This window comes from Sminthopsis crassicaudata, chromosome 3 (assembly GCF_048593235.1).
Source record: "Sminthopsis crassicaudata isolate SCR6 chromosome 3, ASM4859323v1, whole genome shotgun sequence".
Lineage (NCBI taxonomy): Eukaryota > Metazoa > Chordata > Mammalia > Dasyuromorphia > Dasyuridae > Sminthopsis > Sminthopsis crassicaudata.
In genome coordinates this window covers 578,193,433-578,218,760 of record NC_133619.1, presented here as the reverse complement: position 1 = coordinate 578,218,760, position 25,328 = coordinate 578,193,433, and the positions used below count along the sequence as shown (strand labels likewise).

The window sequence follows — 25,328 nt, the reverse complement described above, 5'->3', positions numbered from 1 at the left end:
CCCTACAATGAAATACATGTTTTTTTGTGGGCAACAACTGTTTTGTTTTTGTTTCTGTACTCCTGGTGCCTAGCAAAGTGTCTGGTCAGTGGGAGGCACTTAACAAATACTTGTTGAATTGATTCTAAAAATGAAGGCATAGGCAATGAAAACACACTTCTTCCACTCTCTAAAACAGGGATTAGTTCAAAACCAAAGTAAGCTAAGACATTTGTTCTAGAATAGCCAAGGGAGACACAGACTGATTCTAGAACATTTATAATCTGGAGAACTTTGTGAAGATGGGATTAATTCTTAGATTGCATAGACCTTCCAGATATGGAATTAACCTGGTGGTCAGGTAAGATATCCTTTTGGAAAGACAAGAATAGAATGAGGAGAAAGGTAACATTTACTCAGGAATTCATTCATCTGATTTTGTTTGCTATTTTATAAGTTTTAAAAAAGACACAGCTTACAAAACAAGTTAATGTCAGAACTAGTGCCAAGCCAGAGACACACTTATAATTACCTACTGGTATATAATTATACATTAAGCTAATGGAAGCCCAGCTTGACACTCTATCTGGCAAATAGGTTACAATTATAAACAAAATCACTATACAAATCCAGAATATTTATGGACTAAGATGTAGTGTACAATAGTGGATAGAGGGCTGCCCTCAGAATTAGAACAACTTGGGTTAAAATCCTTCTTCTGAAATATCCTAGCAAAAGGGTTATGAGAAAATTGCTTCACTTGTCACTATCTCAAGGCAATTTTCTAATCCTACAAATTTAGAACAGTTTTAGATCTGGATAAAAAGAGGCATTTTCCTCTCCCCTCTCCCCCCTTTTGTTCCTTATTATTAACAAAATTATAGAGACACACAAAACATTTATTTTTCCCCAGATCTAAGATATATATATGCATGAAATAAAAATAAGTGATTTGAATAGATTTTAAAAAGTACATAAATAGAGTACATTTATCCACTTTTCAATCCCTTGTAAGCATTAGGTAACATATAAGATGCTCATTAAATATCTCCAGAATGAGTCAAACACAATGCAACAAAAAACAATGTCTATCCTCAAAGATTCTAAGCTATTCTGCTAAGTTTTGAAAAGGATGGTATCTTTTCTGATACACTTAGCAAATCTCTTGAAAGTTTCTTGACTAAGAAAAGCCATCTCTCCCACTGGAAAAATTGGACAAAAAGTATAAAACAGTCTTTCCATGGAGTTGGTCCATTGACATAGAAAGGTGAGTAGGCCTTGAGAGCAACAGGGAAAGGAAACAATCTTAATTGATTTTAGATCAGTTGTCATATATACCAATTCACACTTACCTTCAATTTCAGTCCAGTTGACAGCAACTTCTGCTATTGGAATTTTAAAAAATTGCGCAATATAAAGAAGTTCTACATCAAATGCCCTGAAATAAATAAATAAAAGCAAATCAGATTGTAATTAGATCTCTTGCATAATTAAAATCAGCTTGTAAGCAGTTGTATCATTTATGTAGTTGCTCTGAAGGACAGACCCATAATGATGAAATTAGTAAAAAGCTAAGTTCCAAAGGAGACAAAATGACTTAAAAGATCTGTGACCCAATTAAAGGAGAAATGGAGAGTCTTGATTAGAAATCAGAGCATTCCAAATCAGTGTTGATCAGAGAAATGCAAATTAAGACAACTCTGAGATACCATTTCACACCTGTCAGATTGGTTAAGATGACAGGAAAAGATAATGAGGAATGTTGGAGGGAATGTGGGAAAACTGAGACACTGATACATTGTTGGTAGAAACGTGAATGGATCCAACCATTCTGCAGAGCAATTTGTAACTATGCTCAAAAGTTATCAAACTGTGCTTACCCTTTGACCCAGCAGTGGGCTTATATCCCAAAGAGATCTTAAAGGAGGGAAAGGGATCTACATGTACAAAAATGTTTGTGGCAGCCCTTTTTGTAGTGGCAAGAAATTGGAAACTGAATGGATATCCATCATGTGGAGAATGGCTGAATAAATTATGACATATGAATATTATGGACTATTATTGTTTTACAAGAAATGACCAACAGAATAATTTCAGAGAGGCCTGGAGAGGCCTATGTAAACTGATGCTAAGTGAAAGTGATGAGGAAACCCCAAAACTCTTAAAACCTTCTAGGACTTTGCCTCAGGGAAGGGACTCCACCCCAAGCACAAACAGTTTCATCCTTATCTGACTCAAACCCAAAACCCATTGAATTCTATTCAAATTCTAACCCTGGCTGAAACTCAAGCCTGAAGCCAAGCTGGGACTCCACCCAGGAGCCCCTTCAGCTTGTCCAAAGCCCCCTATTCTAAAAAGAGCCAAATGGGAGTCTTCTCTTTACAGAGGTCCCAAACATGGCATCCTTATGCCTGCCATGTCAAGGATTTTTGCCCACTGGAACTCTAGTTCCAGTGCCCTTTATCTCTACTCTCAACTTTACTAACTAAACTTTACTTCCAAACCTCATAAATAAACCTCTTTTATCAATCTAGGTTTTCAGGTCTGTAAATTCCTTTACAGAGGACTCTAGTGCAGCTACTAGACCTCATTTAACTCTGTAACCTTGTGCCGAATCCAAAGGGGTTGCAGGGGAGCTCTATTTGACTCCCTGTAATCCCGAACCTGCCACTAGACCTCAATTAAACCTAATTTCATTTAGGTACTCCTTATCTAGTTCTCATCAAAAGGAGCAGAACCAGGAGATCATAGTACATTGCAACAAGATTATGTGATGATCAATTGTGATGGGTGTGGCTCTCCTCAGCAAGGAGATGATTCAAACTAGTTCCAATTGTTCAGTGATGAAGAGAGCCATATATACCCAGAGATAGGACTGTGAGAACTGAGTGTGGACCACAACATAGCATTTTCACTCTTTCCATTGATGTGTGCTTGTATTTTTTTTTTTTTTCTTTCTCAGGTTTTTTTTTTTTTTCTCCTTCTTGATTCGATTTTTCTTGTGCAGCAAGATAACTATAACTATATATACATACATTGGATTTAATATATATTTTAACATATTTAACATGTATTGGTCTACTTGCCATCTAGGGGAGGGGATGGAGGGAAAGAGGGAAAAATTCAGAACAGAAAGTTTTGCAAGGGTCAGTGTTGAAAAATTACCCATGCATATGTTTTGTAAATAAAAAGTTTTAATAAAATTAAAAACAAAAACAAACAACAAACAATAACGACAACAAAAAAGAAATCAGAGCATTTGGAGAATTTTTTGGAGAGAATCTTGAAGCCAGGTCTTTTGTTTTAAACAATATTTTAACCTAAAGCATCTAAGAAAGATGACTGTCAATTCTAACTTTAAGGTGTTCAAGCAAGGTTGAGAGCCTGTTTCATGTTTAATCAACAATACAATATCGAGGTGACATTAGTCTCAAAGAAAACCCCTAATGGGGGCCTGCAGATGCTTAGGTAATTTCTGCTGCTACTACTCAGGCAATCAAGGTGTTTCCTGGAAATGTTATGACCCAAGGTTCTCTATCAGATGGTTTCTTTTCCCCTATTATGGCAATGGGGTGGGGCAATGAATAGAGTGCGGAGCCTGGAATCAGGAAGACATGAGTCTAAATTCAGCTGGAGGTTTCTAGCTGTGTGAATCTGGGCAAGTTACTTAACCTTTGTCTCCACTCCCACAACTGTAAAATAAGGATGATAACAGCACTAACTCACCGACCAAATGAGATGGTATTCATAAAACACTTAGCACAGTGGCTAGTACACAGCAGGCACTTAATAAATACTAATTCCCTTACCTTTCTTGCTGTTGTACACCTGTAGTATAGTAGAAACATACAGATATTTAAGAGACAAATGTGAGTAGGTCTGTTGGTATAATTGTACAGGTAGGTAAATATAAGTACAATCTAGTGAAAGAAGTTAACAAATCAATGAGGCTTTAAACACTTCTAACTCCACTTTTTACTTTGCCATTATTTCCTCAATATGGATAAAAACTTTTTTGTAGTTTTTCTGATCACTGAGGAAGAAGCACAGTCCATTCTTATGTGGAAACACTAATTAGCAGCGACACTTATGATGTTCCTTTGCATCTTGTCACTGAATTTCTCCTGTCCCTAAGTGTGTAGCCCAAGGTAAAAATATGAGAAAGCATTCTCTATTGTCCCTTAATCCTTACATTTCCATGAGTGGCATAAATTTCTACCTACACTTTTAAGTCTTAATACATATGTAAATAACAATAAATAAAGTGATGCTTTATTACTCTGGCCCAGATTGGTTTTAGTCTCAATTCACATAAAATTTAGAGTGAGGTTTCCTTCTCTCCCTTTTAAGAGTTTTGCCTCTTCCTACTCTGCTCAAATTCTAATTATGTAACTAGTCCCAAAATGAGGTAGTTGGTTAATTCAAAATAAAATTTATTTTAAGCTCACTTAATACCTTTTCTTATCCTACTTAAATATCTGGTTAAGAAGATAGAATCATCTAAAAAGAGGGTGCTTTGTGTTTTCCAAAAGAAAATATAAAAACTTCTGTTAAATAGGATTGACAATCCTGAAGGAAGGAAACTCAACATTAAGCATTATGTTTCACCCTTCAGTTCCTCCATTACTTCTTTGTTTTCTATTTCATAAGAGTACACTACAAGAGAAGTGTTGGTTGTTGAGCTGAGATAGGTTTTATGATAGCAGAATTATTTGAACAGGATTTTCAATATTAAATAACTTTCTAAGGACTGCATTGTGAAAGTACCTAGTAAATCAAATCTGTTCCTTATCAGATATGAAAAGTGACTTAATTTAAGATTTATACACATGAGGAGAGCTCATTGGCTGAAATCACCTTATAAAAAATGTAATCATGCTATACATTTTGTTATGGTTTTGTTATTAGAGACTGCATGCCATAGCAGAGAGAGGCTTGGCTGTAGGGATGTTTTGATTGAAGTCCTTCTTTGGATATACAGTGGCTGTGACCAGTGTAGGATTTTAAAGAACTCAAAGAAAGACTATGGAAAAAAATAAATCACATTTCCACACATAAGTAACAAACACTTTTTATTAGTAAGGAACATGGAGTTACTGGAATAAGAATGCCTTATTTTGTGACAAAAACTGGAAAATAATATGGCAGAAATTAGGTTTGGAGTAGTTTCTCACATCATATATTATAAACTTCAAATCAATACCAGACTAAATATTAAAGATCACTTTTTTTAATGGAGGAGAAAAAGGTACCTTTCACAGCTATGGTTTAAAGAAGAATTCCTAAACTAATTAAGAATAGAGATGACCATAGAAGAAAAAATGGACAATTTTCATTTCATAAAAATAAAATGGCTTTTGCAAAAACAAAATCAATGTAACTAAAATTACAATAAAAGCAGTTAATTGAGAAAAGAGAAAATATTTTTGATAAAGTTCTGATAGCTCACAGAGGGTGAGCTTAGATACAATCATCTAAGAGTAAGTGCCATTCTTAATGTTATGCCACAGTTCTCTTTTATTGAACTGACTCAGTCCTGACTCAGTTTCTCTATTTCAGTTTATAATAATCAGCTCAAAGCTCAGTCCTGCAAAACCTCCCCTCCCTCTTTATCAGAATATTTGATAAGGATAAAAGATCTTATGTTTTAGATTATCAGAATGCCTCTCCCCATCCCAAGCTACTGGAATGTCAGATACTGTCTTATCAAGATGCCTCTCCCCATGTCCAGGGTGCCCTCCTCTATTATTTCATCTCATCTCTGGAGGCTCACCCCACCCTTTTGCCACTCTCAGCACCCTGACTCCGCCCTTGCCTCAATCTACCCCCTGAGTCTGAGCCATGTGTATATAGGTCACAGAGAAATCACATTGTTGGCTGGATTCTTGGAGACGATAGTCTCATTCAGCCCTGGGACCAAACTGTGGATCCATTTGGTCCCAGTAAATCTCTTCCTTTAAATAAATTATTAAATAGTCTCTAATCTCTATCTTGCCTCAGTTTCTCTGGCATTACACTAACAAGAGATAAATGGTAAAAGGATATGAATAGGCAGTTTTCAAAAGAAGAATGCAACCATGTAAAAGAATCTTGAAAAAAAAAAAAATCCAGATTCACAAAGAAGATAAATGACAACTAAAATATTAAGATTTCACCATACATCAGATGACAAAAGATAAAAATTGCAAATGTTGTAAGGGTTTTAGGCAAACCAGAATGTTAGTTAATATAAACAGGTGTAACAATTCTGGAAAACAATTTACAACTAGAACCAATCTCTATGTCCTTTGTCCCACTACTGGGAAAATAACCCAAAGAGGTCAATAGAGGGAAAAGACTAATATGTATAAAATACTTACAGCAATACTTTATGTGGTAGTGCAGAACTGAAATAAAGCAGGAAGTTATCAAAAGGGAACCAGAGGAACAAGCTGGATTATATGAATTACTATGCCATAAAAAATGACAAAGATTAAGAATTCATAGAAACTTGGGAAGACATGTATGAACTAATGCAGAGTAAAATAAGTAGACCTAAATCACAACGTAGAAAGAAAAATTATAAAAGACTTCAGAAAATCGATAAAGTATACCTCCTACATCTTGAAAGGGGTAAAGGCCTACATTACAGATACAAAGTGAGATATTTTTAGAAAATGATAAAGGTCTTATCCTTTATATAATATATATCCTTTTATAATATGTTCTTATACTTAATAAATACAAGGGAGGATTTTCAAGTGGGAAGGACAGAAACAGAGTTAGTAGAAAGTGAAAGAAATATTTGAAAACAAAAAGAAAGAAAAGAACATTAATAAAACAAGAAAATTCAAATGGAAATACAAATAAGGCAATTTTGTTATTCTTTTTTAAATATTTAAAAAGAAACAAATTACATAACAGATGTTCCCAGTTTAATACATAATACTTCTTGCATTTGTGAGTAATTATTAAATTAGTAAAGAGAAAACAAAATATGATAAGTGTTTTATGTAAAATATCAAGGACTTGGGGGAGGGAAGAAGTAATCATATAGTTATAACAAGTAAGAATGTAGCTAAATAGTTAAAATAACAGCAATAGTTAAATGTTTGAAATGTTTGTTTATATTTCCACTCATTATTACACTCCTGTTGGATTGGCTAAGATGACAGGAACAAATAATGATAAATGTTGGAGGGGTTGTGGGAAAACTGGAACACTGATGCATTGTTGGTGGAGTTGTGAAAGAATCCAACCATTCTGGAGAGCAATCTGGAATTATGCCCAAAAAGTTATCAAAATGCGCATACCCTTTGACCCAGCCATACTACTACTGGGCTTATATCCCAAGGAAATACTAAAAAAGGGAAAGAGACTTGTATGTGCCAAAATGTTTGTGGCAGCCCTTTTCATAGTGGCTAGAAACTGGAAAATGAATGGATGTCCATCAACTGAAGAATGGTTGGGTAAATTATGGTAGATGAATGTTATGGAATATTATTGTTCTGTAAGAAATGACCAACAGGAAGAATACAGAGAGGCTTGGAGAGGCTTACATCAACTGATTCTGAGTGAAACAAGCAGAACTAGGGGATCATTATACACTTCAACAATGATACTGTATGAGGATGTATTCTGATGGAAGTGGATATCTTCAACATAGAGAAGAGCTAATCCAATTCCAATTGATCAATGATGGACAGAATCAGCTACATCCAGAAAAGGAACACTGGGAAATGAGTGTAAACTGTGAGCATTGTTTTTTTTTTTTTTTTTTTTTTTTGTTTTGTTTTGTTTTTCTTTCCAGATTATTTTTACCTTCAGAATACAATCCTTCCTTTGCAACAACAACAAAATTCGGTTCTGCACATATATATTGTACCTAGGGTAAACTATAAGATATTTAATATGTATGGGAATGCCTGCCATCTAGGGGATGGGGTGGAGGGAAGGAAGGGAAAAATTCGGAACAGAAGGGAGTAGAAGGGATAATGTTGTAAAAAAAAAAAAAAAATCACCTATGCATAAGTACTGTCAAAGAAAATGTTATAATTATAAAAATTAAAAAAAAAAACCTGTTTGTTTAAATGTTGAGACAGCTTTCAAGTTTGAATGTGCTGCTGGTATAGCTGATCACAGCATTGTCTTGAAAGGAAATATATACTTAGTGAGGTTAAAGAAACTGTTAGAAGAGAATATACTTTAAGTATTCTATTTTCAGAGCTACTTACAAATGTGGCAACATAAAACTTTAACAGTAGTAAGGTATTTGGCAGCAATGACTTTCTGGAGAATTTTATTTCTACCATTAAGGATATTTCACTTATTGCAATTCTAGACACATTAAAACCCTAGAGTGTCTCTATTATTCAACCAAAACCCATTTACTAAGAGCCTACTATGTACCTTCTCACTGTGCTAGTCAATGGGAATACAAAAACAAACAAACAAAAATGCAACAACTCCCTACTCTTTGAGAGTATCAAGGGAAACAGCATGTACAAATAAAAATTTAACTGGAATAAGAAAATAAATACAAATAAACTCAAGATTGTTTTGGAAGGAGGAATAAAGCAAATAGAATAAAGATAAACTGAAGCACAGGGCTCTGAGGAAAATCAGTTTATCAACAGTGACACATACCACTGTTAACAAAGTGGATCAGACTGGCAACTCAATGAAGCCAGTGACTCAAATGAGATCTCTTTATTGACACATTAAAAAAAAAAGGGGTGGGGGAAGGTGTTGAAGCCCTGGAGATCCCTTAGAATCAGCCAGAGTCAGGATAATTAAAAGTCTTTATGCTTGGTCTTTTTCAGTGATGGTCAGGGGATTAGATCTAGCAATCTCCACACCTCCTTTCTCTTTCTCTCCACTGCCAAGAGACCACGATCCCTCTTCTTCCTACTCCACCCACTGATCTCACTTCCCCTTCTTTGTCCACACCCACCGATGGAGCCAGCAAAGAGTTGAAGAGGGTCATCCCCCAAACATGTTAATACAGAATTGTCCTACTGGCAATTAGCCTCATGTGCTCCATTATCCAAGTGCATTTGCTCAGTTTTAGCCCTTTACATCTCCCGCTTTCTTTTGTTTTAGAACACAGGTGGTCACGCCATCCCTGACTTCTCAGGGAGGTGAGAACCCCAAAAAGGAGATGATCATGCCTCCCCTGACTTCTCAGGAAGGGAGATGAAAGCACTAAAAAGGAGATAATAATGCCCTCCCTGACATCTCAGAAAGGGAGATGAAAAGCACCAAAGGGAAGTGGGGATTGCTAGCGGGTTTCTGGGCTAAAGAATCTTATTACTCAGTTCTAGCCCTTTACAGGGGGGAAGTTGGTAGGTTTAGAGAAAGTGACAGGTTGTAGATTTGAGGGAGGAACATTACAATTGGCAATACAATAAAGTGACCTCATATTCACATAAGGCTAATCACTGATCCTCTCTGACAATTAAGAAATGTTAATTGTTTTCTGGGACCCATCCACATCTTGTAATTTTGCAATGGGATTATTAAACTACCAGATTTGCTACCTTCTTAGAAGAGATCAAACTCCCCTAATTGCATAAGGACAAGCAAGACAGACTATACGTCTTTTAGGTATATTACCAAGTTAACTTGTGGGGCTTAAAACTAACAAAAACTGACTTGGGAAGTCCATAGGATGCCCATGAGAGCTTTTCTAGACTTTTCTACAGATGTCCAACATCATCTTGTCCCATCCCCCAATTATATAATTCAAGTAGCTCTCGCTCCTAATCTTCAAATCATTTCTATTGAAGAATCAAGCTAAGGTTTATTCAGTGATATAATGAATGGCTCCCGGGGATGAGATAGGAAAACACTGGGAAATGTAGATAATGTAAAAACAAAAGAGATCAGTAAAATTTTATTTCAAAAAAGACTCGTGAGAAGGTCACACTAAGAAAGAAAGAAGACAAAGATTTTGAAGCTCTGGGGATTTAACCACAATGAAATAAAAATATTCTTTTTGAAATTTTCAGTGTTTAAAAGGAAAGAACTAATAAATTTTCAAATAGCAAACCTAAAGCAAAGAAAATGAATTGGTTAAGGGCTTATTAACACAAAATAATACATATATACCCTGGTGATTCTCCATTTAGCTTTAGATGAAATGCTGAAAAATGCTACCTCAATATAGGACAAGACTGATTTCTGAGGAAGAGGTAACTGAGAACACAATTTTTGATTTTCATTGATCCCAAATATACTGATTAAAATGTAGGACAAAAAGCACTCACATACACGCCAATGTAGGCCATAAAGGAAAGAAAACAAAACTTTCAATTAATGATTCTCTTTTTCTTGATTTCTACTGTTTACAAAAATTGAATATGAAACAAACAAAAAAACCCCCACCTAACTAAAGCCAATTTCATCATATTTTTGTTTATTGAACACAATATTTTACATTTCAAGGGAAAAAAACAATCCTCAGCAATAAAAACACTATTTGCTATTACTAAAGCCTAGCTTTTAAACTACAAAAAACAAGTTCCTTGGCCCATCTGGATATAACAGTTGAATGAATAACTTCAGGTCCAGGGGGAGGAGCTTCCCTTCAAGTGTGGCTTCTTATAATTATGTTCTTTGGTTTCATATTGCATAGTGATTATTCGTATCACTGATTCTTTTGCTATTCTACCCAATAACAACATATGCATGCTCAAGGAAAAATATGTCGTTTTTTAAATAAAGAATTTAAAAAGCTCTGTATCCAAATGATCATTTTAATTCTGAACAAAGATTTCTCCTAAGCAACTTCATTTTTTCTGGTGTGGCATCTGTTTCTCTGGAAACAGATGCTGAAAACTGGTGGAGACTATGAAGTAATTAAAATCTGGGCAAGTTTCAATGACTGAGGAAAAGAGAGGATTGGGGATATTATATAAATAGAAATAACTGATAAAATGTTAACTCAAAATGTTCTCACTTTTAAAAAAGGATAATTATCTTTTTTAAATCTGATGTTAAGCATAAAAGCTAAGATCCTTTCAAAGAAAATATTTTTAGTAACTAAAATATGGAACTGAATATAACTTCTCTTTAAAAGTCAATACATAAGTCATTAATACAACTGTTCTATATTTTTTTAATAAATTAAGAGTTAAGAATATTAATCATAATGTATTTGAAGTATAGTTCGATGCTCAATATATTTTAGTTCCCTAAAGTATACATTTTTAAACATGAAAACTGCTGTACTCAACAAACATGGAATAAAAGTATTTATTTGGAAAGAAATAAGGGTTATTCTTTGAAGGCCCTAAATGAAAGTTTTTTGTTCAATCTCAGTCTGATAACCAAATGAATTTATGATAGGGCAATAGACTTTACAGGGAAAGGACCTTACAGATAATTAACTGTATTTTCTTTCTTTTTTTTAAAGACCTTAAGATGAAAAGATTCTGTAATCTTTTTTTTTTATTATGGCTTTTTATTTATAAAACATATGCATAGAAAATTTTCAACACTGACCCATACAAAACCTTCTGTTCCAACTTTTCCCCTCCTTCCACCTACCCCCTCCCCTAGATGGCAGGTAGTCCAATACATGAATTAACTGTATTTTCAAAAGAGAAAACTGACGCATCAGGCCTTTAACTTGTCCAGAGTGATAAAGATAATGAATAGCACAGTGAGGATTTAAATACAAAAGTCTCCAAATACAATGGTTTTCTGGATACAGATGCAAGTATGTATAATTATGTTAAATATTCAATAAGGACCTAGGTGGCATAGTATATTGAACACCTGACCTGAAGCTACTTGGAGATCCTTGCTAATTAAGTAACTGGGCAAGTTACTTAATCCCAATCTGTAAAGAGTGGAAATCTATTTCCCAGAATTGTTAAGAAGATAAAATAACTTTATATTTGAACTGTATTTTATAAACCTTAAAGTTCTATGCAATGCTATTATAATTATTATTATTACTTTTTATCATCATCATTTCTTAAAAAAATGGAAAAAGAATGTGTTTGGAAGGGACATGTATTTAGTGCTATTTTTATATTGTTCATCACTAAGATTATTTTTCAGTAGATGAAATGTAAGCTTATATAAAATTCTATATTGGAATTTTAATGTTTGAAAATAATCTTTCATGTTTAATAACCATGTTTTAAAGGAGGATCTAATAAATACAATGAATATGCAATGACTCAAACTAGGTTACATCTACACAATTTTTTTAAAAGCCTGTACATTTAGTTATAAGGAAAAGATTTAACATTAGATATTGCCAAGTCAGAGAACTTACCATCGCTCAACGTGCAAATTTGAAAAAGTCAGCAAGGCTGCTTCTCGAGTTAGCAATTTGAAACCACATTGTGTATCTCTGATTTCTTTGACACAGAGGAACCACACCAGGAAGTGGAATCCATGCATGAGAAAAGTTCGGAAATAGGAACGCTGAAAACAAAGTACAGACACAATTTAGATGGCATTTTCATTTATTTGTCAAAGGAACTCTAAAGTAGTGGAAAGTATCCAATTGCACATAACTATGTTTTAATTCTGAATTGACTGTGTACACCTAACATATAAACAAAGTTCCATTAGCTTCACCAACAAAACATATCAAAAAGACAGTTTTAAAAATTTAATAAAAACAAGTAAGAATGCCTAGAAGCTAACCCACTGAGCAGAGGCACTAAATAATGAGTTCCTGAGTTATTAATGGTTGAGTAGGAGAAGAAATACTATAGTACTTCCTGAGAGCACAAGGCTCCAGGCAGTCTACCATGAAAAATGGGCTTTAAGTTGTTATGAGCAAGGAGTAGAATACCATGTGTATTTATGATTCCTCTTTGCCTCACAAACTTTTATCAGTCTAAAAGAAAACTGATAGTTATCATGGTAGAATACAATAACGACAGGCGAAAATACAGCCTCCAGTGAAAGGCAGAAGAGGGCTTGATAGAAGAAGAGAGGATGCCTGGGGTTGAATCCCAGCTGTAATACCAAATTACTTAACCTGAGCTATGAGATGGGGCTAAACAGTACAGCTGTTACAGGATCATAGACTGTGAAGTGGAATGGACTTTAGAGGGACTAAGTTCAATTTCATCATTTTAAAGGCATTCTCTAAGAGATTGGTGAGTTGATCAAAAGTCATACACCAAGGAGGGGGAGAGCTGGGACCTGAATGGAAATCTTTTGAGCCCCAAACCAGCATTCTTTCAACTGCTCCAAATAACTTCTAATCAAATCTTTCTAGTGTGGTCCAAGGACCAATTCTATTTCTTTATTCAGCAGATCTAAGCAGCTTTTTAATATTTGTTCAAGTTAGTGCCAAGAAAGTTTCTAGATGATCCTTAAAAAAGAATGCACATGGTAAACAAATAAATCCTCTCTGTGTAAGACAGGTACAAGTAGTCCAGCTGTATGGTTTCGTAACATGATGGTCAAAAGTTTTTCACTTAATAGCTCACACTGACATGTAAAGCACTTTGCAAATGTTAAAGTGGTAGGATATATCATCTCATTTGATCTTCTGAATAGCTTTGTAAAATAGTTACTATGATGATCTTCAACTTACAGATAAGGAAAGTAAGCCTGTGAGACTAATAAGCTGAAGCAGAAATTAAATCCTGGTCTTACTGACTCCAATCCCAGCACTTTATCCATGGGGGCACTTTGATACCTCAATAGAAAGACTATGTGCAGAAAAAAATAGGCTTCCAAAATAAGTCTTCTTGAAGGAATTTTCTCTGGCTATCTTCCATGTTGGGAATGTGTTCCTTTCTCATCTCTGCCTACTGGCTTCCTTCAAGACCCAGCTAAAATCCATCCTTCTGGAGAAGGCCTTTCCCAACCCTTCTAAATTCTAGTGCCTTTCTTCTCTTAATTACTTCATATTTATCCTGTATATAGTTTATTTGTACCTATTTGCTGGCTGTCTTCTCCATTAAATTGTAGTCAGATCTTTTGCCTCTTTTTGTAATCTCCAGTAATTTGCACATAGCAGATGCTTAATAAATATTTATTGATTGACTAGAAAAAAAAGTGCCACAGGGTAAATAAATTGACTTTATTCTTTCTCTACTGCCTACAAACATGTTCAAGTTTCTCCCATACTTATAAAACTTTACTTGGCAAGTACTTTAAAGCACTGCTGGTAAGGCTGTACTCCTAAAACTCTGGAAAGCAAGTTGAAAAGATAACTCAAAAATCCACTAATATATACTTTGATCCAACAATCCAGTAGTCCAGTGCTAGGGATATACCTCAAGAGATCAAAGAAAGGGAGATCAGACCTACAAGTCAAAAATATTTATAGCAGTTCTTTTTGTTAAAGAAATTAAAACATTAACTGTCTATAGACTAGGGGAATAAAGACTGAACAAACTATGGTATATGAATGTAATGTACATTATTTTGTTGTAAGAAATAATAAAAGGGATAGATTTGGAGGAACTTGAAAGGATTTATATAAATCAATACAGAGTAAAGAGCACTGAACCATAACAAGTTATAAAATAACACTGTAAAAGGAAAACAACCATCCATGCAAGATTCAACAACCATGATCAATGAAATGACCAAGTCTTCACTTTGACAGATTTAGAATGAGACAAATAATATAAAAATATAGATTGCATGGATTTGTTTTACTCAATTAATCTTATTTACTACAATGATGTACTTTTTGGGGAAATGTGAGTACCAGGCAGAGGGGAAAATTAGAGAGAAATATATGGGTAGGAATTATGTTATTCTATTACCCCCCCCCAAAAAAAAAGTCAATGAAACATAAAAGTATACATAAGAGAATAGATCAAAGTCCAGAAAGGGACGCAGGCAAGTAGGGAAGTATTAAAACTACTGTAAATTTAGTATAGAAAAATCAATAAACACTTGCTAAATGCTTACTATATATGTGAGAAGCACTGTGCTAAGAGTTGACAATACAAAGAAAAGCTGTCACTGATCTCACGAAGTTACATTCTAACAGTAGAGACAACAAATAAATGAATACCAGAAATACATGGTGTCATATAAAATCATTTTTTTTTCTGCTCTTCTATTTACCCAAACCTAAGTAACTGAGGTATTATTGTATGTTTGACAGAAATAGGGAAGTTAAGGAGGGAAAAAATAATTATTGTTTTTGACTTATTTTAATTTTAATTTTGTTTTGGAGAAGTTGAGTTTGAGATGCCAATGGAATACATCCAGTTTAAAATGACCAACAGTCAAGTGATGATAGGGAACTGGAATTCATAGAAGTGTTCAGGGTTGGTTATAAGGCTCTGGAAATCATGTATAAATTGATGACAAAGAAACCCATAGAAGCTGATAAAATCACTAAGTATATATTTTAAACTATATGTCACACAAATTCAATCATATGATCTTTTTTTTTTCTATTCTTCAGTGTATAAGGAATGCTCATGTGTACATTTTTATCACATTTCTAATAATAAAAAAAATTTTTCACTTGACTTTCCATAGTCTCTAGTTACCTTCTTATTTCTCTAACTCCCTTTCATCGCCAAACTCCTAAAAAAATAATTTACATTTGTTGCTTTTGCTTCTTCCTGATCCACTTACTTTGTCACTCTTTGAAATCTAGCTTCTGATCTCATTTCTCAAGTGGAATCACTTTCTCTAAAGGTCTCTTTTAACTTATAATGGAATTTTATTTCTAATTATTTTTGACTTCTGAGTTTTTGATACTACTGATGATTCTTTGATCCTTTTTTTTTTTTTTTTTTTAAAACCTTTCAAGACTATTCTCCTATCTTTCTAATCCTTTCTTCTCATTTTCATCATTCTACCATCTGTTTTCTTGGCATGCATGTTGAGAAATCTGGGCTGAGCCTGTTTCTCTTTCTATACTTTCGCAGATACTATATTAGTTCCCATGTATTTAAGAATAAATTTTTTCTTATGCAGAAGATTCCTCAAATCTATACAGTCAGCTCTAATCACTTTCTGAAATTTCAGTCTTGCATTATCAACTGTTTGCTAGGTATCTTCTGTATGTCTTGTAGGCACCTCAATGAAGCATACATGAAACAGATTTCAATGTTTCCCTCTAGACCCATTCCTCCTTTTATTGAGAACGTTACTTTTCTCCTAGTCAGCTATATTCAAAACTTCTAAATCGTTCTTCTTTCTTTTTCACATTACTCCTCCATCCCTACATTATTATCTAATCCACTGCCAAATCTTGATTCTTCTACTTCCACAACATCTCTCACAACTGTACCCTTCTCCCCTTTTAGATAGCCACTATCATATTTAGGCCCTCATGACCTTTTGCTTATACTACTGTAGTAACTTCCTAATTTCTCATTCCATTCTTTCCTCCGTCCTATCCAGAGTTGCTAGAATCATCTAGAAAGTTGCCAGAATAATCATCCTATAGCATAGGTCTGACACTAACCTCAAAAACTTCAAGTCACTTCCATTGCTTAGAGGATATAAAAAACACACTTTAGCATTTTAAGGCCTTTTGAAACCAGGCATTAACTGTCATTACACAATTATTCCAAACTAGGAACCTTTAAAAATTCTATACTCTAGCCAAACTGGACTGAAAGTTATTTTCCAAAAGTGACACTCATGGTTCCTCATATTTTCTACTCGGTCTTCATCTCTACATCACAGAAAGTTTGTCTTCCCTGTAAGGTTCAGCTCAGATGCCATCATTTACATTATATTTTCCTTAGCTTTTACTGTCCACTTCCACCTCAATTTCTCTTTATAGTATATTTTATGTAGATGTTGTATGCTATAGTACAGTGCTACTCAAACTTTTTAAATAGGGGGCCAGTTCACTGTCCCTCAGACCATTGGAGGGCCGGACTGTAGTAAAAACAAAAACTCATACTCTGTCTCTGCCCCTCAGTCCATTTGCCATAACCCGGAAGCCGCATAAACATCCTCAGTGGGCCGCATCTGGCCCGCAGGCTGTAGTTTGAGAACCCCTGCTATAGTAGAATGCAAACTCCTTGAAGTAGGGACTGTTTCATTTGTCATAAATATCTCAATTTATAACTTTGGGTAGTACCCATACTACAGAAAGCACTAAATAAAGCTGATATTTTGATAAATCCATTATTTTATCAAAGATGTCAATTTTTTGCTTTTATAAATACTTGGAAAAATCTTTCAAATATTAGGTGCACTATAAACATACATCAATAAGTATATTCTGTTAGGTAAAAACTTTTATGTACATCATCATCTACTGCAGAATGGCACATTTTGACTAAACATTTGGTTGTCTCAAAGTTAAAGTTAAAGAAGACTTGGGTCTTCAAGGAAAGGCTGATGAGCACTTGAATTTAGGCAGAAGTAAGCCAGCATGACCACATATTGCTGCAATGGAGAGTGCTAAATCTGAAAAATCCGAGCTGTGATGCTCACTTCTTGTAGGACATGAGTATGTCATCTAGCTTTCTTGGATCTTACTGTTCTTGTCTATAAATCAGGGCGCTGGACTACATGATTTCTATGGTCCCTTCTGAATCAGAAGATCTGGATATAGGTGTTGCTTCTAAACATACTGGCCATGTCCTACTCCTTTTCTTAGATTGCAAGTAAGCCAATAAATGGTAAACATGTACAATTCTACTAAACATATTTTCACATTTATCATGTGGCATAAGAAAAATCAAAAAAGGAAAAAAAAATTATTAGAGGGAAAAAAAGTAACCAAACAAAAACAACAAAAAAGGATGAAAATGCTATGTTATGATCCACATTCAGTCCCCACAATCCTCTCTCTGAATGCAGATGGCACTCTCCATCACAAGTCTCTACTCATTTCACTTAGTATCAGTGTATGTAAGTCTCTCCAGGATTTTCTGAAATCAGCCTGCTCATTGTTTCTTACAATACAATACAATGATATTCCATAACATTCCATGACATTCATATACCATAATTTATTCAGTCATTGCCCAACTGATGGGCATCCAATCAGTTTCCAGTTTCTTGCCACTATAAAAAGGCCTACTACAAAAAGTTTTGCACATGTGGGTGTCCTTTTCTAACTAAATTATAAATTAAAAATCAATAAAAGTAAATTGTTAGGCCTTTAAAATAGTCACTAAGAATGTATAATTTTGCATATTTTGCAACAACAAATATTTAAAAGGAGCCAAACAGTGGTCACGAGAGGCAGCTATAAAGAAAATGGCTATTTTCAAAAAGCCAAAACCAATCCCCTGTTATTCTGTTAAAAAAAGGATTCTAGATACTATGGTTTGGTTTCATTCAGTTTGGTATGGTTTAGTTGTTGTCCTTTGTTTTTAAAGGGAACCAAAATGAAGTTATATTAGAGTCAAGTTAATGTATATGACTAATATTACAGTAAGAAAGACTATATGTTTCTGAAATCTTATTACTGAAAACTCTTAAAAGGCAACTAGGTGATTTTTAAAGGGATTTGCAAAACAGTAGCACATGTGTTACAGAATCTGCCTAGAGTTTCTACAATAATTCTGAAAAATGATTTAGGATTTATTAAATGGTGTAGTGGTGCCTCTTCAAGGCTCAAATCAAAAGCCACTGCCTTACATAAATATATCAGATGCTTGATAAATATATATTCTTATGTATTGTCTGAAAAGATTTCATCATGGGGAACATTCCTTTTACTGAAAAATATTCTTAATTCACTATCCATGTCCTAATAATAGTAAATCTAAGAAGCAATAATAGAAATAAAAATCCTAAAAAGCAATAAAATGAATAAAGTATTTGGAGATCATATCTATCAAAGCAGACAAAAGATTTTTATAGACTTGATAAAAAAATACATTTTGAAGAAATAACGAACAACTTAAATACTTGAGGAAATATCAGTGCTCATGGTTGAGCTGTGCCAATATAACAATAAAGTGACAATATTACAAAAGTTAACTTATATTGTTACAGCCATACCAAAGTATCGAAGGAATACTTTTATAGAATTTCTCATGCATAGAGAGAGGTACAAACACAGACACACACATAAATAATATAAATGGAAAGAACAAAACAAAAACTCAAAAGTGAATGTTGTAAATTACAAAAAAAAAAAATCTCCCAAATCTTCAAGCCTCAAAAGAATTATAAGAGTACACTACAAACCCACTAATTTGTGGATCTTGGAGATCCACAGGTTTTGTACATGTTTTCAGACTTTTCAGAGGGATGATTTTTTTTCAATTCTTTTTCTTTTGCTTTGTTTTTGGTCTTAAAAATACTATTTTGCTACATGAGAGAGCTCTCTGGAAGAAAGAAGGACACTGAAGTAAACTATGATATTAAAAAAGAAAAGATATAAATAAAAATTTATTTAAAAAAAGAATATGGTTTCAAGAGTAGTCATGGCCAAAAAAAAAAAATTGGTGGTAAACATTCTGATAATGAGTCCATCTCTCCATATTTAAACTGGTTGGCACTGGGGTGACAGTCTACTGCTAACTTGTACTAGAAGCCCTTCTCCCTTGGCAAAGCCTGCTAGAACCTATACTCCATTAGCATATAATTTTAAGAACCCATGTTCGTCTCCATAGCAGAACAGAACATCACCATGGACTTTTATATGTGTTAAAATTTGATGGATGAATCAACTACCATCAATAAAAAAGACAAATGGAAAAAATAAATAAAATATATTGTAGCAAATAAAAAGACTAAAGTAAGATGAAACTACTAAAGACTTAATAGGAAAGAAGCCAACTGTAATCTAAGACTATACCTACCACTTTCCCATGAGAATTCTGAATAGATTTAATATAAAATATTTCAACTTCTAAGCTTTCCTTACAAAAGCTGTCATTCAATATAAAATAGATTTTTCACAAAAGTAGTATGTGAATGCAAATAGATTCATTGGAGTCATGATGACCATTCTAATTAATAATAGGAGAAAAATAAATTGAGAAGTACTAAAAACAAGAGAAAATATAGAAGGGTAGCATAGTCATTAAGCTAGAATCGATGGTAGGGAACAGTTTGCTATCAAGAAGTTTACAACTCTATTTATGGAAAAAGAAATTTCCATATTCCAATTGTTCAAGTTCTGTCTCATCTCTACAAACTTATTCAGAGTTCAAAGTATTAAGCATTATTATTTTTTGGTTGTTTTTTTTTTTTTTTTTTTTTTTTTTCTGTTTGTTTTTGAAAGTAGGCTAAGAAACAAGGTCTCTTGCTGTTAAAGATACCATTCCCAGCAGGTTATATAATCAAACTGCTAACAGGTCTTTTGAAGGTGAGGATCTAGACCCATGATTTTATTAATGAAATAAACTCCTACTGAGGAAACTCCCTCAACCAAAGCAGCTGTTCCACAACCTGAAGTCTTGGAGAGCTGCCTAGAGCACTGAGGATAACTGACTCTTCCAGGTAACATGGACAGAAGTGGAACTTGAACCCAGATCTTCCTGATTGAAGCCTGTGGACTCTCTAACCATTTAGCTATGCTGATTCTCTGCCAATCTTTTGTAGAGGGCCACAGATAGTGGGGGAACTCTGGATAAGGTATAAGATCCTTCAGCGCAGAGGAAAGTTGCTGACAATGTCTGGTTTCGCTCCCCACCTCCCTCTGGTGTTCTTACCTTTCCTGAGAAGTCAGGGAGGGCATGACCATCTGTGTTCTACTCAAAGCAAGGGATACTTACAGTAAGAGGAATTTACATATTAATAGCAGAGTCTTATAGTTAGCACTTGCTCAATGTGATGTGATGATATAATGGTTCTCTAATAGGCACATACTTAGTGTGCTGTAATGATATAATCATACTGAGGTATTTAAGAGTTGAGAGGACTGGAAAGAGACTCCATTCTTGACCATCCTAGTGGCTCCTCCACTAAGATTAAGGTTGATCCTGCAGAGAGTTAGTCCAGACATTACATTTTGGTGCCTGAACAGGGACCTCCAGAAGGACATTACATTTTGGTACTACAACATGGGACACTGAAAGAGCACACTATTTCAGGGGGCACAAAACATGGGGCCCTTAGACTAGTGAGGCCCTTCACTTAGCAGCTCAGGGGAGCTTCTCGTGGGGAAGTCCCTGTGACCTAGAAATAGGGTGAGTACAAAACAAGACAAGCAGGAAAATTTGGTAAGGGCTAAACTAGTCACTTTTGTGGTTTTTTTTTTTTTTGTTGTTGTTGTTTTGTTTTGTTGTTGTTGTTGTTTTGTTTTTTTAGCTGAAATGGGGCAAATACTAATAAAAAAGCCTCCCCCACCCCAGAGGAGTATGAAGCATGCATAATTAGGTTAATTGAGAAGCAAGGTTTGTTGGTAACTCAGAAGCAGATCATTGGGCTCTTAAATATATTACAATGCACATCTCCTTGGCTCTCTAAGGAAGAAAAATTAAGAGCCAGATATGTGGGAAATAGTGGGAGAGCAACTAATTGAATATTATGAAGCTATGGGTCCTGATTCAATTCCTGAGAAAATATTCCTTATGTACAATATAATTGATTTTAAAGAATCCCACAATGGGAATGCCTGCCATCTAGAGGAGAGGGTGGAGGGAAGGAGGGGAAAAATTCGGAACAGAAGGGAGTACAGGGATAATGTTGTAAAAAAAAAAAAAAAAAAATTACCTATGCATATGTACTGTCAAAAAAATGTTATAATTATAAAATTAATAAAAAAGAAGTAAATGCAAAAAAAAAAAAAAAAAGAATCCCACAAGTTCTAAAATGAGGAAAAAATTTAATGTGGACAGCAAAATAAGGAAGTGAGAGGAAAAAGAGCAGGAGGGGGATAGCACTGACAAAGGAGCTGGAAGACATGGAGAGATGGGCAGGAAGAGTTAAGTACCTGAAGGACAGTGCTGATGTGCTTAAGGGGTGTAGTGTTTCTCACTTTCATAGCTCAGTTTCATTTCCAACTACATCTGAGCATGTTCCCTTATGGCATTTCCCATCTCCTGATCCTCCCCTCTCAATTTCACCTTCCTGTATGCAGCAGTTTTGCCCACTCCCCATGTCACCATTACAAAAAGCATTAGTAAAAGCTAATGAGGAAGGACAGAATACATCTGGTTTGAGAATAAAACCATATCCTGTGATTGAAAAGCCTGACTCTTCTGGTCAAATCAGAAGATACACTCCTTTTAATCTGGAAATCATCAAAGATCTGAAAAAACCTGCACTCTTTATGGTTCTACATCATCTTATGTTAAAATGGTATTAAAGAATTTGGCTTATGAAATTTTAACCTCTAATTATTAGAAATCTATAAAAAAGACATGTTTAGAACCTGGACAAACCTTGTTGTGGCTTTCTGAATATAGTGAACTCTGTAGGATACAAGCCCAATGAAATAGACAACCTGGAGTTAATATACCAGTAACCTTTGATCAACTAGCAGGTAGGGATCCTTATGTAGACACTTTTAATTACTCTATGGCTGCATATGAGCAAATTGTTGCTGCTAGCGTTGCTATCAAAGCAAGGGGGCACCCTTCAGGAAAACAAGATAGAGGGGAAGCCTTCATGAAAATAGTGCAAAGTCCAAATGAAGTCTTTGCTGATTTTGTGTCTGCATACAACTGTCACACAAACCATGGGTGAAAACAAGGCCACAGAAATTATGGTAAGAGAACTTGTTAGAGAAAATGCTAATGAGGTTTATAGAAGAATTATGCTAAGACTTAAAAAAGATGCCCCTTTAGATGAGATGATAAGGCACTGTGCCACACTGGGCACAAATACTTTTATTCCCAGACTAGGATGTAGCTTTTCAAGATCTGAACATGGAGAGACAGAGTCCCTTTTGGGAAGGGACTTTCAAAGAAACTCATCAGTGCTTTCAATGTGGTAAAGTAGGATATTTGAATGCTCAATATTGGCAAAAAGATAAAGTGAAAAAACAGGGTCGGAGAACAAGACCCAAAACCCCATGTCCAAAATGCAACAAGAGGTTCCACTGGGCATCAGAATGCTGAATGACTCAGGGAAATGGGAAGCGGGTTTAGCTCCAGGGCCCCAGGTTAAAAACAAACAAACAAACAAAAAAAACACTTGGAGCATGATGGCAGCAGCTATTACACCCAGAGTCTTTAAAAGTTCAGTACTCCAATATAATTAGTCAGCAGAGAAGCAACCTAATGGAAGAAAGGGATTACAATTGGGGGAGAATAGAATTGTATGTAGCTGGGACTCCTGAGATATACTGGAGAGGTGAAATCTGTCCCTGTCCAACCTATGGATCCTTTGTCTCCAGGTACAGTAGGCTTGACCATTTTACCTCCTGAGAGTACATACAAAACAATGTCTATCCATACACTGATTTGGGAAACTGGGGAATGTGTAGCTAATATCCCAGTCACTAAAACAGGTAGACAATGTGTGACTTATCAATCAGGTAAAGTAATAGCATCAGGTTTACTGATACACACTCCTGATAATCAATTTTGTGATATTTACCCAGATTTTGACACCCCACAACAGAATCCAAGAATATTCTAAAATTGCAGCTGTTACAGCTGACCATCTTATGCTCACTATCTGTGTAAATGTCATACCATTGAAAGGACTGGTAGACACAGGTGCAGATCATACAATGATTAGAGGTGTCAATTGACCTTGTCATTGGCCAAAGATTACAGCAGACACCCATATGTCTGGCCTAGGAGGATCAATAGCAGCTGAAATTAGTGCTACCCCTTTGAGATGGAAATTTGAAGATAAAACAGAAGTTTTTAGTCCTTTTGTAGTTAAAAAAAAATCCCCATCAATCTGTGGGGAAGAGACATCTTATAATAGTTAGGATTACAATTGAGTACTTTGGCTTTTTAGGCAGAGCTGCTGTTGAAGGCCTGCCAGCACTCTCATATGTTACCGTTTAATGGAAAACTGATACCCCAGTATGGGTAGAACAGTGGTCCTTAACAAGTGAAAAAATTCAGGCCTTATTATAGATATAGTACAGGAGCAAATTGACCAAGGACACTTACAACCTTTTCTAAGTCCTTGAAATTCCCCTGTATTTGTTATAAAAAAGAAATCTGGAAAATGGAGGATGTTGACTGATTTGAGAAAAGTAAATAAACAGATGGAAACTATGGGAACTCTTCAACCTGGACTTCAATCTCCTACTCAATTGCCTACAGAATGGCCTCTCTGGATTATAGACAATAAAGATTGTTTCTATTCTATCCCTCTGGATGAGGAGGATATGGAAAGGTTTTCCTTTTCAGTGCCCAGTGTTAATTTAGCTGAACCTTATAAAAGATTTGAATGGATAATTTTGCCACAGGGAATGAAAAATAACCCTACCATGTGTCAAATGTATGTGGCTGCTACTCTTACACCAGTAAGAAAAGCATTTCCAAAAGTTATGTTGTTACATTACATGGATGATATCTTGGGGTATGTACCTGAGGAGCAAATGTTAGAATCATGTCTACAAAGACCATAGAAACAGTCCATAGAAACACTAAGGACTACCAATTGTACATAGCCCCAGAAAAAATCCAAAGGTACTCCTTTTCAATATTTAGGATATGAAGTATATCCTAAGGTGCTTATAGTACAAAAGCTTTCTTTAAGACCAGAGAAGTTGAAAACCTTAAATGACTTTCAGAAATTGATAGGAAATATCCATTGGATTCGTCCAGTGTTAGGCTTAACTACCTATCAATTACAACAATTATATAACATTTTAAGAGAAGACACTGCTTTAGATTCACTCCTCCTGCTCAAGAAAGAAGTTCAAGAGGCTCTGAGAGAGGCTGAATTGGCTTTATCCAATGTGGTTGAGTCACTCAAAAACCCTTGGAACTATCAGTTTTTGCTACAAAAGAGGCACCCACAACAGTCCTTCATCAAGGAGACAGTGTGAGTGTATGACCCTCCCAGCAAAACCAGAACAAAGCCTTACTCTTTACCCAGTGCTTGTGGCTAGAATTTTATTAAAAGCCATTAAGCAAACAGTACAATTATTTGGGATAAGACCTGACAAGATATACACCTTTTAAACTAATGCACAAATAAATATATGCTGTGAAAACATCCCAGAGTGGCAAATTTTATGGGCCACACCTCCAAATTTTGCACACAGGTCTTCATTAAAGATAACCAAACTATTACATAATTGGTGATGGATTCCCGAAGAAAAGGTTTGTAAGGTTCCTCTTAAAGGACCAACTATCTTTACAGATGCATCCAAACATAACATTTGTGCTATATACTCTCATGACTTAACTATAAAGAGAATAGTCAGACCTCCTTTTCAATCCACTCAGCAGAATGAATTGTATGCAATCATGCCAGCTTCTAGACATTAATCCAGGAGATGTAAATATAATACCTGATTTGGCCTATTCAGTAGGTGAGGTACAAAAAATTGCCACAGCCCAAATAAAATTTGT

The 25,328-nt window shown here is 34.9% G+C and overlaps 1 protein-coding gene across 1 annotated transcript in view; it reads right to left on the bottom strand.

Annotated features, from left to right (window-relative positions):
- ALG5 (ALG5 dolichyl-phosphate beta-glucosyltransferase) overlaps window positions 1-25,328 on the bottom strand; it is a 67,968-nt gene that overhangs the window by 2,277 nt on the left and 40,363 nt on the right. Inside the window, exons 8-9 of the mRNA XM_074304885.1 lie at window positions 12,248-12,399; window positions 1,332-1,417 (exon numbers count right to left, since the gene is read on the bottom strand). Of these exons, the coding sequence (XP_074160986.1) occupies window positions 1,332-1,417; window positions 12,248-12,399 (238 nt within the window). The remainder of the gene's footprint in view (window positions 1-1,331; window positions 1,418-12,247; window positions 12,400-25,328) is intronic.